A 14,473-nucleotide genomic window follows, 5' to 3' on the forward strand; every position below is an offset into this window, starting at 1 on the left:
GGGAGACCCCCTGTTCCCCGTACTGTTGCACTGGGCACAGTCTGCCAGGGAGAAGGATGTATACAACCAGCAGTTGCCTGCACGGGCATATAATTTCCTGTGAGTGGAGAGGCCTGGGGGAGAGAGGCAAGAGGCCGAGCCCAGGGCTGCCCCTCACTGCTGCTGAGCCAGGAGAGGATGTGTCGGGTCAGCACATCCCGCGGGGCTCAGCTCTGCTTCCTCCTGGGCCCTCTGCCCAGTTCTGCTGTAACCGAGCCCAGGCCTGATGCACCTCCTGTTTTGGGACCTCCCCCACCTGTGTCATGACTGGACTGGGGGACTAACCGTTCAAAATGCTTGAAGCACGTCCAGCACCCGCAGGGCCACCGCAGAAGGTAAGGGGAGGGCTTGGAACTGGGAGCGGGGATGCTGCCACCAGATCGGGCCAACAACTCCGGCTCCGGGTTTTTGTTGCAGCTGCCTCGAGCGGGTTCCGGCGCCCGGTTTTGCTGGCGGCTGGCGGCTGCCCGCTGCCGTGTGCGGCTCCGGCTCCGGCCGTCCCGGTGCCGTGTTTTGGCGGGGGCCGGGCTGGGGAAGTTGCTGAAGTTGGGCCGTGAGTGCCGGGGCCGCGGCGCGTCCTTCCTGCGGCCCGGCCGGTGCATGATGGAAGCAGCATGGCCGCCCACCTCTCCCTGACACAGGTACCTCCTGCCGGCCGCCGGGGCGCTCCCCGCCCCTGCCCGCCGCTCGCCTCCCTCGGCCGGCGGGCTCCGAGGCCTGGCGCCTCCCGGCAGCACGGAGCGGGGGGCGGTTCGGGACAGGAGAGGGGCCCGGGGCTGACCCGCTCCTGGGGCGGGTGGCGGGGCCGCCTCGACGCCGCTGGGGAGTGGCTCGGTGCTTGCCGGAGGGCCCCGTGGCGGGGCGGCTTTGTGTGCCCGCCGCCGCCCCGCAGCCCTGCCCCGCCGCGCGAACGGCCGCCGGCGCTGTCAGGTGGCGGCTGAGGCGGGCGGGGGGCCCCGAGCCGCGGAACGCGATCCCGCCCGGCTGCAGGTGCCTGTGCCCGGGGCCGAGGGGGCAAGGCGGGCTGGCGGAGCGCGGCGGGGGCACGGCCGCAGGCCTCCCCCCGGGCGGGGAGCGGCCCTCCGGGCGGGCAGCGCCCGGCAGCCCGCGGAGCTCAGGGCTGCGGCGGCCGGAGTCGCGGTTGGTCTTTTGTCTGCCAGAAGGACGCAGGGCGCCTGGTTTAAACAACAACAAACAACAAAACCCGCCCCGTAAATTTTGAGGGCAGGTGGTGAAGTCGGAGGCAAGGGGAGCGTTGGCTGAGGGTTTGAAACGCGATAGCTCTGGGTTGGGTAACTCTGCGCCGGTGTCTGGGCGGGCGGGCTCCGGGCCAGCCTCCCTGCCCGCGCCCCGGAGCTCTGGGCGGCCGGCAGGGAGCGGCTCGCCGGAGGTGACGGCGTCGGCGTGGTGATGGGCGCTGTGAGAGGAGACCAGCCTGGAGGGAGAGCTTGATTCCTTGTTTTAACAGAAACGTAACTTGGAAGTCATTTTACCTTTTCTTTTGGTGGGTCCCATAGTGTGGGGGCCGTTTTTGTGTACTGCCTGTACAGGTGCCTGACACTGAGGAGCTCTGCAAGTGGTGGTCTTAAAACTGGGAGAATCTTGGCACCATTTTGTGCTCAGGTGATCGTGAGATTTGCCTAAATCTTTGTTGCTTGTGGTTTTTTTCCTGGTGGTGGTAGAATCTCTTCATATAAATTATTCTATACTGTTAGGACTATGTCTTATTCCCTAGGGATTTGATGCCTAATAAACTGCACTTGGTACATTTTTGTTTCATTTAGCAGTGACTCGAGGCAGGCACACGCTCCTGGCTTGGGATGTTTCAATCTGATAATCAGTTGTCACATTTACAGTAAGTAAAGCCGGTAGATAAGCATGAATCACTTAAGCCCACATAAGTAAACTTAAAAAGTTGGCAGCAAGGCTACTCAATTTGCAGTTAGTCACTTATGTAGTTGACTTCTGAGAAAATCGCCAACTATTTGGAGGAAAGAAGGAATAGTTCAGTGATGAACTTCAAATATGTGGAGAAAATAAATTTGTCTTTAAAGGTCTAAAGATACGTAGTTATGAAGTATAGTACCTTCTGTGAAAGCGTGCTTTAATATTAAAAAATATTAGGTTAGTCTTTTCTGTGTCTCTTTCAACAGTCTTCAAGCAAAAGAAAAAAGTTTATCTCCTTACTGAAGAAGGAAAAAGTTTTCATAGACCAACAGCCTGTTGGTCTAAAGCAGGGGCTATTCTGGCTCTTTATTTGGGGAGAGGGGAGGAGTGTCCGCTCTGGTGCGTTCTACAGCAAGATATTATGCTTACAGGCTGCGTAATCCTTTCATTGTACAATATATTTACTTTTTTTGATCACGTGAAAGAGGGACTAAAACCAAATGTGATAATGTTGACAGAAGCAGAAAAATTGCCAGTATCCTTAAAACCATTGTGACTACAGCTTACGTCAGTAGTTAAATAGGGGAAGCTATTTCTGTTGTTGTTGACCACTTATGTGGAGTTTTCTTTTTTTACTTTTTTTTTTTTCTTGCATTGCATATAAATCATCTTAGAAAGTCAAGCAAACTTAAAGATAATTTCTTCAATGTAGGTTCTAACTTCTGGAGTTTCAGGGCCATGAAAAGTCATAACAAATTAAGTTCTAAATCTGTTTAGATGATCATGAGGAAGTGAAAATGATGGTGTGGGGGGTACAGTTACTGGCTGCAGTTAGATCAGTTACACCAGCAATGAAATGTACACAGGTACTTTCTGCTGTAGACCACACGCAGAGAATAAGGGGCGTATTAACCTGCAGTCAAGCTCACAGTTGTGTCAGATTTTCTTTTCTCCTTCCCATGTTTGGTTTGACTGTGATTTAATGTGGCTAGGAAGTTGGGTATTTCCAAATGAGTCTAGGGTATTTTCAGATTGCTTTGCAGCTGCAGCGTCTGAGAGGGCTGAACATCCTTTATTTGAATATCAAAGCTCTATTTAAGTAATTTGAAATTTTTGGTTGCTAATTGTGTTCTGTTAGCTGATTAGTAAAAATATTTCAGAACAGTGTAGCTGTAGTGAAATTTAGCACACCAAATATGCTTGAAAGAGTGTTGCAAACTGGAGGTGATTATCGCCCTCTCCTCCCCCCCCATTTAGAAATAATCTGAAGCTGCTTTTATCTCCCCATTTTTGAACCCATTCTGCAAGATCTTGTTGCCACTTGCATTTGCTCAGTAAGTGTTATGGTCTGAGCATAACTGTGAAGTTAATGTGGAACTTCTAAGGAAGCTTCTACCAAGTGAATGTTTTATTGTGGTTGCCTTTAGTTTGGAAACAAGTGAGCAACGTCAATGAGAGGGAACTGTTCCTATCCCACAAGCTGTCATCTGTTGTTGGAAAACTATAGCTAAGATAAGGAGTTGTATTTCTGACCTTCCAAGGATGCTTGCTGATCTGGCCTGTTTCATTTAGGGAAGAAGAATAGAAAACTGAAGATGCAGAAAATGCATGTTGATCGTGGGGAAGGTGTTTGTTGAAAGCTGGTGTGATATGGATGTTCAAAAAATTCTTGTTGCTCTTGAAAATTGAACTTGTGGTTTATTCTGAAAAACTACCTAGGTGTGAGTGAAGGGGAAGGCCGAAGTTTGGGGAAGGACTGTAAAGAAATAGGGAGAATAGGGAAGCAACTTTTTGTGTTCCTGATGTCATGGAATGCTTTTTGTGAAAAATGTGGTAGTTATAAGCTGCTTTGGTAAACAAGATAAAGTCATGTAACAACAATTTGTATCCTGATAAGCTGCAACTCTCAGTTTAAACTTCAGTATTGTGTCATGGAGTCCAGAACGCTCTGCTGTCTTGTCGAAGGGAAGCATCAAGTATTAGAACTGAGACTGAGGTAGGTAGATACCCGTCTAATGCATGCATTGCTGGGATTAATGTCTTGTTACTGGAATACCTAGGATATGAATACTTACAGTATGAATGACATGCTCATATGTGTATGTTATACATAATGTAGAGCCAAAGCTTTTGAAGTCTCCAGCAAACTGTGATTTTTATTTTTTTTTTTAAGGGATCAGCAAAATGATAAAATCTTGTTTTGTTCTTTTTACTGGAGTGAGAGATCTGTTGTTCCTCTTTCTGTCCTTCATGAAAGATGAGGAAATCCAAGTATACGTGTGTGTTTATACTTGCATATAGAGGAGGCTGACTGCTCCTAAAAAACTTAATTTTTTTGATTAATTGATATTGTATCAACCATGTTGGAGAGTAGCTGTATCTAAAAAGGCAGCAGAGCTACTCTTTCATGTTATATGAGCTTTGTTCAGTACCGATTAGAAGATGGTAGACGTTTCTTGTAGTGAATTGAAAATTAAATCGAACCATTCTGAATTATGTAGTGACAGACATCTATGCAGAGAGGAGACTGCAGAGTTTTTGTGCATACTTCAGGTGTTCAATGGGAATGAAAGTGCTGAATTTTGAAGTACTTGGTAATATTCGTGGTAAATATTTTCTTATTTTTTGTTACCAATGTAGGAGATGTGCTTGGTTATATAATGAGAAGTGGCAGAAATCTTTATCATGAAACACTTGAGATAAGACAGTAAAGCGATAGGAGAAAGGAGACAAGTTGATTATTGTTTGGAAAGGGAATTGTAAGAAAAACAGGCTGCCTTAAACTTACCTGGGTTTTGGCTGGTTGACTGTGAAGAACACTTAGAACCAGATTGTGTCGTTCGGCCTGGAAACTTAAAATAAATCCTAGAGTTTTGCATCGTGATAGAATAAAGTATTTTGGATTTTAATCAAGATAAAATAGCTTGTTTCTCCCCTTCTGTCTCATTTGGGTTGGAGGGGCAAGTTATTTTTGTTTTTCTCAGTGGACATCTTTTTTGTTTGTTTGTTTTTAAACCTTTTTTGTGCAAAGGAAGGTTGTGGATGGGTGGGGTGGACAGACTGGTAGTAGTATTTTACCTACACTTAAATGCAGGTGTGCCAGAGGGATGAAAACATGGGGCTATAAAGTCTTGATTGATGACAGAAGATGAAAAAGACAGTTGTCCCTGAAGGTGTGTTTTATTTTCTAGGTTAGTATTCTAAAGTTCATAGGTTTGTAACAAAGGTTGTCATTACTAGAACAGATGTTGCTCATATGAAGTGATAAACTTTTAAATGGAATCATAATAATGTATTTCTATTTTTGTACACTGTGGAATATGACCTTTTCTCCCTCCCTCCCTCCTTTTTACATTGAAAATCAAGTTGAATTTACTCCCTGCAATTAGTTGTTACAAATCCCATAAAAAGAATTTTGCCAGGTAAATTCTACAGCAGCACTTTGAAAGGTGTTGAGCAGTATTTTTCTTCTTATCTCAGAGAATATCCTAGACTGTATTTGTATCTGTTGCTTTGTTGTGGGGTATACTTTGAAATAAAAACAAGTCTGTTACTAGTAAAATAGCCTGGGAAACTTTTTTACCACTATTGTTGTTTGGTGTCACAAGAGATTTCAGTTATTGCGATGATACTGATGTTAAAATGAATATTGGAAACGCTAATAAAATAAAAAAGAATTACTGGCTTGTACTCCAAGTACTGAATGAAAAGATTGTTTTGCACTTGGTGTTTTCATTGCAGGACTTCAACACGATATTTCCTGTCCAGGAGTGACAGTGATCCATTTGGCTGTAAAAATGAAACATTTGGCTGAACAAAGGGTGATATTGGGCAAGAGATGATGCATGAGAATTCATACTTCTAGCACCTGCGCTGGCCAACTTTGTTGTAGTTTTCTGCTCATAGCTTTAATTTGATTCTGTGCCAATACTTTTATGTTATAATGAAGTAATACTTAGTAAGTAAAAGACTTGATTGTTTAGGAGAACTATCTCTATCCCTCTAGATTGTTATTCAAGTGTAGCTGAGTTAGGAAGTAGAGCATTTGAGCTTTAGTTAAAATATAGTATGCTTTGGAGCATGCTGGAAAGTGATTGAAAGTGTTGTTTCTTATATTGGTGTTACAGTAGTCAGAGGTCTGGCAAAACTTGAATATATTTCATCAGGCTATTAAGGGATGTGTAAATACCTGCTTAGTTGATGGCTGAAATAATGTCTTTGAGTACCAGAGCAAAGTCAGAGCAAGGTTAAGCTATATAAATGGAAGTACTGCAGTGAATACCAGTGATGGTTTCCCAGCATATATAACTTTTAATGTCTTCGCTACGTGAGAGGTTTCCCACCCACTTCCCAACAAATGAATGAAAACTCGCCAGCCCTTCTCCTCCCTCCTAAAAAAACTCCCAGACAAACAAGAAGCCAACTAGAGAATCAGAAATGCCATGTGACTCTTAGAAGAAACTGAGTGTCTGCACCCTGGGGCAGCATGCTTGCTGAAATAAGTAGATGTCAGGGTCTGAATGAAAGTTCTTCTCTTATTTCTAGCTGTTCTCTACAATTTTATCTTTCAGGATGTTCTGGTGATACTGTGCCTTTTCTGTAGTTGAACAGGATCACACTAAATCCATTATTTCTACCAAATTTCCCTTCTTTAATATTCTTTGATAATGAGCACTTCTGAACATCTAAGTGTGTAGCCAGAAGAGCCACTGTATTAGTTGTTGCTATAGGAAAATGCATCTGGTTTTATTTAAGCTGTCACCATTTATACACGCTGTAGTAAAGAGTTTTCTACAACTATATGATTGACAGCATCTAGAATACCGTTGGTTTCCATATTTCAATGCAAACTTCTAAGTTTTAAGGCTGACAAAGCTACCTGATTGAATTCAGTTTGTACAAAGGTTTGTAAATCCTGGGTTTTAAGATCATGTTCCTCTTAAAGGGGAGAATTCTATTTCTGGATGGTATTCGAAGTTATGTGGTTTGGGGTTTTTTAGTATGGATTGTGTAATTTACTTGTATTACGTGAAGTTGTTCTGTCTGGGTTTGCGAGGGTGCACATTGCGGTAATTCTAGGGTTATCCTCTGCATAAATACATGCAGTTATGCACACAATCTTTGGTTTAGGCAATGTGCACTTCATGAAAATAGTATCTGATTTTCTGCCTGGGTTTACATCGTGGAAGAGAAGTAACCCTAACAATACATGTCTTGGGAATCTCTTGGGTAGAATTATTTAGTGTAGGCCAAGATAGTAGGTTTTGCATGGTTTCAAGCTTTAGGCTTTTTTTGAGTTTCTAAGAATGGTTTAAAAATAAATTCATAAAGAAAGGGCCTTTTCCAAGGAAGCTGTTTTATCCTTGTCCACCTAAGTTTAGGTGAGCACTGAATGTCTGGTAGATGGCAGTGGAACTAAGGCAGAAGTTCTCTGGCAAGGATTCAAGTTACAAAAACCTAAGTTAAAATATTCCTCTCCCTTAATTTGGTACTACTGTTGTGGATTTAGTTATGAATCCAGAAGATAATTTGGATATCTGAAAATTTTACAGACTAGTTGCATATGACACTAACTTCTAAATGATAGTGCAGTGGATAACGAAACACAACTATGTTGCTTTGTACTCGTCAGAGAGCACTTCCTAGTCTGTATCGTTTCAGGTTTCTTCTTTTGTATATAGTTGATCTTGCTTGCAAGTTCTTGTTTCATACTGCCTAACCTGATGACTTGTCTGGCAGTAATCTGAGAGTTAGTATCACTGACTTCAAAACAAGAAGTTAGTCTTCTAAAAATTACAGCATAAAGAGCTGTCATAGTCCTCATCGTTTTACAGAATAAACAGAATTATATACATGCTTAATGCTTTTTTGAAGACCATTGAGAAGTGTTTTATGTCTTTGTTTATCCAGGGAGAGGGGAATTTGAAATATGGCTCTTGAGGGTTAATTTTCTTTCTCTCTTTTACAGCTGTCGAGTGCAAATCCTGTGTATGAGAAATTCTATAGACAGGTATGTATGTTCTTGTTGAGAGAAAAACTTTGTATTTAAAATAAATAATATTATTTTGCTGTTGATTTCAGCATGACTGACTGTAAACAATAAAAGCTCAAGGAGAATTGTTCTGCTTTAAAATATATTTTTTAATAACACACTTAGGTCTGAGCTATATCAGTATAAATGTAATATTGGTTGTAAGGTTACTTAGATAATTTGCTAGGGAACTGCCAGGTGTGTGTGAAATACATCACAGTTATAACAGACCATTAGCTCTTAGAATGGAGTAAATTCTTGTGAAATACTGTATTGATATATTCTTTGTTCATTTTTACAAGTGAAGCTGAATTTCTTGTGTTTGTAGTGCAGTTATTGTCATGTAAGACTTGCATCTCAGAGTATCCCCAGAGGTGCTCACAGGATGCTGTAAGGAGTGAAATATGGATGGAAGGTCATTGAATGATGAAAGAGTGCATATGGGTTCTTGCAGCTTCACTCAACAAATACTTGACTTTGTGTTATATTTTATTTTTAAGTTATATATAAAAATAAAACATTATAGTATACTTTTTATTTATAACCCTCACATAGTTTTCCTTCAGTCTCATGGACAGATCCATTGTGTGTCTATCTCTAGGCATTGGATTAAAAGCCTTAGGAGAATCTCATATTATGGTGATCATTGTAAGGTCCCAAGAAAAGGCAAGGAACTTTTTTTTTTTCATGTTAGGTTTCCTAGCTCGATACTACTGACTGTCACTGTCATGTATCATCTTTGCCACATGCCTGTCTGTCTCTTCCCGATGACTGCAATTGCTTAACCCTGAAGTAAAAAGTAGATAAACTGAGTTTAAGCACAAATGGTTCCTAAGTCACTTAGCATCCTGCCTTTGTTGGAATATATAGCCTAGTGAAATTGGAGCACTACTTGTTGTCCAGCAGTCTCAGTAATCTACAGGAACAGGGATTCCTTAAACGTGATGTTACCGTTAGTGGTTTTCCAGAGGACTAATTTTCTGACTTGCTCAACCAAACTCTTTTCTGCAAGTATTTATCCTAGAGAGTGGCTTTATAATGTACTGCATCTAAAGACTTCCAGTTGCACTAGATAACTTTTTCCTTCCCTCCCTTAGATAAGGAGACGTCAATTTACAGAATAGAAATGTTAGGAAGACATTTCCCACTCTGTCTTATGGTGCTGGTAGAGCATGTTTTTATTCTTTCATACCAGAAGCACTTTAGAGTGTTCCATGCAACTTGAGAATAAATTCATCACCTGAAATAGCTCTGATGCTTAGTACACTTTCAGTTCTATCACAAATTTAAAGTAATTCATCTGGCATAATGTGTGTTGTGAAATGGGTATAAATCCTTGGCTCTGTACTTAGAAGGGGATTGGAATCTTAACATTTCAGTAGGGAAGCCTTTCAAATAAAAGTTTTGTTGTTTAACCTCTTCTAGAGTGACTTGCAAAACAAGGTAAAGTTAAAGGATAAATTTAAAGATATGTCATGAAGTAGTAGGAAATTACTTAATCATGTGATGCAGTGTAGCAGGTAAGCAGTATGCCTGAGCTGCTGCTGAATTCTTGATGAATCCTGAGTTGAAGTACTTCTCACTGTTACTTTGTGACCTAATGACACCAGATGTGCCTTTGACTTTTCATCATTTCTGGCCCTACAAAAGACAGCTTGCAAGAAGGGACTTGTTGGCAGGTACAGCTACGAAAACTGCTTTTTGCACATCAGAGAAAAAGCTCTACCAAGTTGACATATAACTGACAAACACTGTTGATCATCTCAGTGCCATATTCAAACATAAACCAATTTTTTGCAGTATTTTAATGCTTAGTAAGGGCCCCCATCCCAGCATGCAAGACTCAGTAATGTGTAAAGAAATTGAAATCAGCCCTTTTAAAAAAAAAAAAAAAAAAAAGAAGTTGCTGACATTTAAGTAATTAGTTGCACAAAGAGAAACTGCATCCATATTGGGTTAAAGAAGAATCCTGCTTCAATCCCTCAGTCACCTTCCTTTGGGCTGGAGGTGGGGAAATACAAAGTAAACACAGCTGATAACTGTGTTGTTTTGACTTTTCTAAAAGGGTAGAAAAGTCCTAGGCTGGAGGTTTTCTGGATGGATGCCAAGAATCAGGTCGACTCCAGGAACTGAAAAGGGGATTTGATGTCTTGGCAACCTTTTTGCCTATAATATGAGCAGCTCTCCCATCCAGACTGAATTAGATATCTTAAAAAAATCTGAGGAAGCAGGCTAGCTACAAGGCTGTATTGTTTATCATTTTATTGCCCTGACCAGGGACTCCTCAATTATAGGAAACAACCTCTTCTAATTAAAATCATATTAGTTATGTTGAAAACAAAAGATGTTTTCACTTTCATATTAAATGGTGCTTTTTGAATTGCTTTCTGAGGTTTTTTTGTTCATTTTTAGAAGTGTCTACAGCCAACCTTCCATCTGCTGCAGCATGCTTTCCAAATGATAAATTCTCCACAGTCTTTCACAAGCTAGTTCTAAGCCCATCTCTGGGAGCTGTTTACTTTGGGCACCTTGTGTGTGCTGCACCTGTGAAATTGGAAGGTTGATCTTGCATTCCACACAAAATATTGAATATGCTCTTTGTTTAAACACAAAGCTATGACACTGTAAGCGATGCAATGCATCATCATCATCGTCAAGTGTTTTGCTGTATATTCCCAAACTTTCTGTGCATCTGAAGCACTAGTTTTCACTAGTCATTCTCAGGCTATTTCAAAGGCAGCCATGATGACTCAGTGTTCAGCAGGTGCTCAAAAAGCATTGATCTTCAAAAGGGGGTCCTGGGAAGTCTAATGCTAGCATCAGGTTATTCTTTCTGTGCTTGTACTTCAGTTTTCCGTGCATGCTCGTTGATTTGTATGATTTTGGTTTTTGTTCTTGGTCTCTTTCTGTTCAGGAAGTGTGGAAAATACGTGACCTCTGTTGCCTCTTTCCTGTCCTTTGAAATGTTTATCATGTCACAAATTCTTCAGAGTTTCAGGGCTTCTCAGCTGGGAGGATAGGTGGGAAGACTCTGTCTTTGAAAATGATATTATATAATTTTTAATCTATAAAATGTAATATATTATTTGATCTCTCTCTTGTAGAGCCTGTACAGCTACTGTCTGTAGGAAGCCTGACAGTTTGAAATGACTAAAGATACCCTCAGTGCTCTTCTCCATGTTGTGCCCTTTTTAGGCATCTTTTTGCTTTAGGCTCTCAAAGACTTGCAGCTTTTCCTTAATTTCCCTTGTCCTCATGTAGGTGATGTAAGTTTTACTGCTTGCTTCTTCCACTTGAAGATATAGCTGAGGTACTGTTCTTGCTTAGGAACTTGAATAATGAACTATTTTAATGATCTCCCTATTGATCCAGGGAGACATGCATACTGGTTGATATTCTGCCAAAACTATCAACAACTTCTTCATTGTGTAAATAAGTTTCACTTTAGGGAGTAAGCATTTCCCTCTTCTAGGGTGGTTAAAGGTATCTTCAAGCAGAGCTTTCTTTTTCAGACCATAACAGTAATGAATTCAGAGCTGGACAATTAAATGTAATAGAACTCTGGGACTTCTTTGTCCTTACAAAACAAATGTTTTGCAGGCATCAAGAAGAAAATCCTGAGATTACAAAGGGCTAATCAGATAGGTTTACATGATGGCCTAATGTGAACAAGCTTCTCTTTTTACTGAATAACTTGAGAAATTCTTGGGCCTTTGTATGTACTTGAAACTTAGTACTGGAGAACTTGAAACCCAGCCATAATCAATGGTTAGAAACTTAGAGCAGTGGGCATTTGATTGTTTTACCATTTTTTCCTCCGTTTTTAAGTGGGATTACTCTAAATTTTCATTGATGACCTCTCAGAGTAAGCTTCTGTTGGAGTGCCAGCTTGTGACTTGGGACACCCGAGTTACTTTCCTTGCTTCTGTCCCAAACTGGGTCATCTAGGCAAAGTTCTTATCTCTCTGTGTCTTCGTTGTGTACAGACAGATGTATTTTTCTGGAACATGGTAAAACATATTAAAATGTGAAAGGTCCTTAGATATATATGCATAATGTACCTAGAATTTCAGTGATAGTTTAAAATATCAACTTCCAAAGCCTGCCTATTAACATTAAATCTGGAGCAGCTAGTTCAAAATGGAATAATTCTAATGTAACATGAGTCTTAATGAAAGGGAGTTTTAATTTTTAAAAAAAAGTCTGAAGATTGTTCTCAAAGTGACTGTGTTAACTTGAGTATTCTTCTGTGCTAGCTTTTTGAAAGCCTGTGTAAAGAGATAGCATCAAATCAAAAGCTAGTTTGTCATGCGAGGTTGGTTGTTTTTGTTTTTCCCCCACCAGGTTGATGCTGCTAATGCTGGAAGAGTGTTAGCTTCTGATGCAGCTGTTTTCTTGAAAAAGTCTGGATTGACAGATTTGGTACTTGGAAAGGTATTTAATGACAATTATTTAATTATCCGGTCTCTTGCTTCAGTTAGTGTCCTGTGTAAATTAAAATACTTAGTGATACCGCAGCATACATGATTTTCCTAATGTGTTTTCAGTTGTGCTGTCTAGTAGTTCCCAAATTCAGTATCCTTCCTTATTCTACTGTCTATGTAGCTTGTGGTGGAAATTAAAACAATATTTAAATTTCTCATCACAAGTAAGTGCTATCGTGAAAGTTAGGACCTGAACATTTATCCGAGAATGCATTGTTAAATGGAGTGAGAACTTGCCAGCTTCCTCTCAGTGCTGTGGAACACCGTGTCTATTATTTTTATGTTTTAGATTTGGGACTTAGCTGATACTGATGGGAAAGGTATCCTGAACAAACAGGTATGATTATTTATATCATATATGAGGTTACTCTAACCATTACCAAGCCTTAAATAAGATAAAAGTTAAGATTTCTGGTTCAGGATAACAGTTATTCTGATATTTTTTTGTCAGATTTTTCTAATTGGGACTAGATACGTACTTCCTACTTCAGTGTAGGCTACAGTAAATTAAGCAGCCTTCAGCTACCTCATGAGTTTTTCTTTCAGTCATAAAATGAGCTGCCATGTAGCTGTGCAATACAATGTACTGAGAAGTAATTTAAGAGTTAATGTACTGTATTTACTACAAAGGTGACTTTTCCTCTTAATCTTGGAGGAAACAATTCAGAAATTAAAATTCGAGCAAAACCTTCAAAATTCTTACTTATCTAATTTTGGTAGACTTGACATTAGTACATTCTGTTCGGAGTTGTTCTTCCAGAGTTGTAGTGGTGAGCAGGATGGCAGTCAGACGTGTATCAGTGGTGCTACTGGAAAGCTCTAATGTATGTTGCTGTTTGGTTTGAAGAATAGTTAGTTAAATAACAACCCATGGAGAGCTAACTGCTTCATACAAAGAGCTTGTAGGATCTACCAAATAATTTTTTTTTTTTTTTTTCCAGACTTTTGGTTCATTTTTCTCGTGTTGTACCTTTCTTTCCTCCCCTTCCATCACTGCTGCCTGTGGGATAAACTCCGTTCCTCCAAGATAAAAAGCTATAATTGCTACTTTAAATTTTCACTGTTCTGCCATAGAAGAACTGAGTGCTGAGAACTGACTGCACTAGCCAGGAAGTTACTAAAAGCTTGGAGCTAGTAATTACAAACTTTGCCTTGCTGGAGGAATTGCTGCAGTTGCTGTCTGCTGCTTTCTGTCACTTTGTGACCCCCTTTGAAGCCATTTGCAACCCTTTATATACATGGCAATACTAGAAAAGCTCTTAATTCTTTTGAAATTTGAGTATTTTCATATAATAAATCCTTTAAAATTTCATTTTTCCTGTAGGAATTTTTTGTGGCTTTACGACTTGTAGCATGTGCACAGAATGGATTGGATGTTTCCCTGAGTAGTCTTAATTTGCCTGTTCCTCCACCAAGATTTGTAAGATTTCATTTTTTAATTGAACATATCAGCTCATTAATAAGAACTGCTTTTGAGTGAACAATTAGGAAGTTTTGCTGTAAATGCCAAACACTTCTGAAAGTGATGTTGTCGGGCAATAGGGCCCTACAGGAGGGGAAAACTAAGCAAAATGGTGTAAGAATAAGGTGTTACATGTTCTAGTGGGGCATATAAAATTGTGTGTAATTTGAATATGTATATATTGTATTTATTCTATTAATGTTATCCTTAATGGAAGAAACATTTTAAATTTCTTACTCTAAATTTTGGTATCCTTAAATAACATATGAGTGATTGAAATGCAGTTCTGGCTTGACTTTGTGAAAGAGCACCTTTTCAAATAAGGGAGTGGTTTTGCAAGGTTGGAACCATGTCTCTTTTAATGTGGGTTTTTTCTTGTTTTTCCTTAGACTGATACTAGTAGTCCTTTGCTACTCAGTGGAACAGCATCAAGTGATGTACCATGGGCTGTTAAGGTAAACTAAAGATCAGGCTAGTATCTAGAACTATGATGTGGTTTGCAAGAAAACATAAGTCTGAGAAAAATATAATGCTACTGGTAGCTATAGTTTATGAAGTGTGATAAATTAC

The 14,473-nt window shown here is 40.4% G+C and overlaps 1 protein-coding gene across 5 annotated transcripts in view; it reads left to right on the top strand.

Annotated features, from left to right (window-relative positions):
• The first annotated feature begins 562 nt into the window (after positions 1–562).
• Positions 563–14,473, top strand: part of EPS15 (epidermal growth factor receptor pathway substrate 15) — a 50,775-nt gene continuing 36,864 nt past the window's right edge. For 4 of the 5 annotated variants that reach the window (XM_074906233.1, XM_074906235.1, XM_074906232.1 and 1 more), the window contains exons 1-6: positions 563–680; positions 7,895–7,936; positions 12,302–12,391; positions 12,731–12,778; positions 13,766–13,861; positions 14,293–14,358. In XM_074906233.1, the coding sequence (XP_074762334.1) occupies positions 654–680; positions 7,895–7,936; positions 12,302–12,391; positions 12,731–12,778; positions 13,766–13,861; positions 14,293–14,358 (369 nt within the window). In that variant the 5' untranslated portion in view covers positions 563–653. The remainder of the gene's footprint in view (positions 681–7,894; positions 7,937–12,301; positions 12,392–12,730; positions 12,779–13,765; positions 13,862–14,292; positions 14,359–14,473) is intronic. The other variant, XM_074906231.1, reaches the window with a different exon arrangement.

Source organism: Athene noctua, chromosome 5, assembly GCF_965140245.1.
Source record: "Athene noctua chromosome 5, bAthNoc1.hap1.1, whole genome shotgun sequence".
Taxonomy (NCBI): domain Eukaryota; kingdom Metazoa; phylum Chordata; class Aves; order Strigiformes; family Strigidae; genus Athene; species Athene noctua.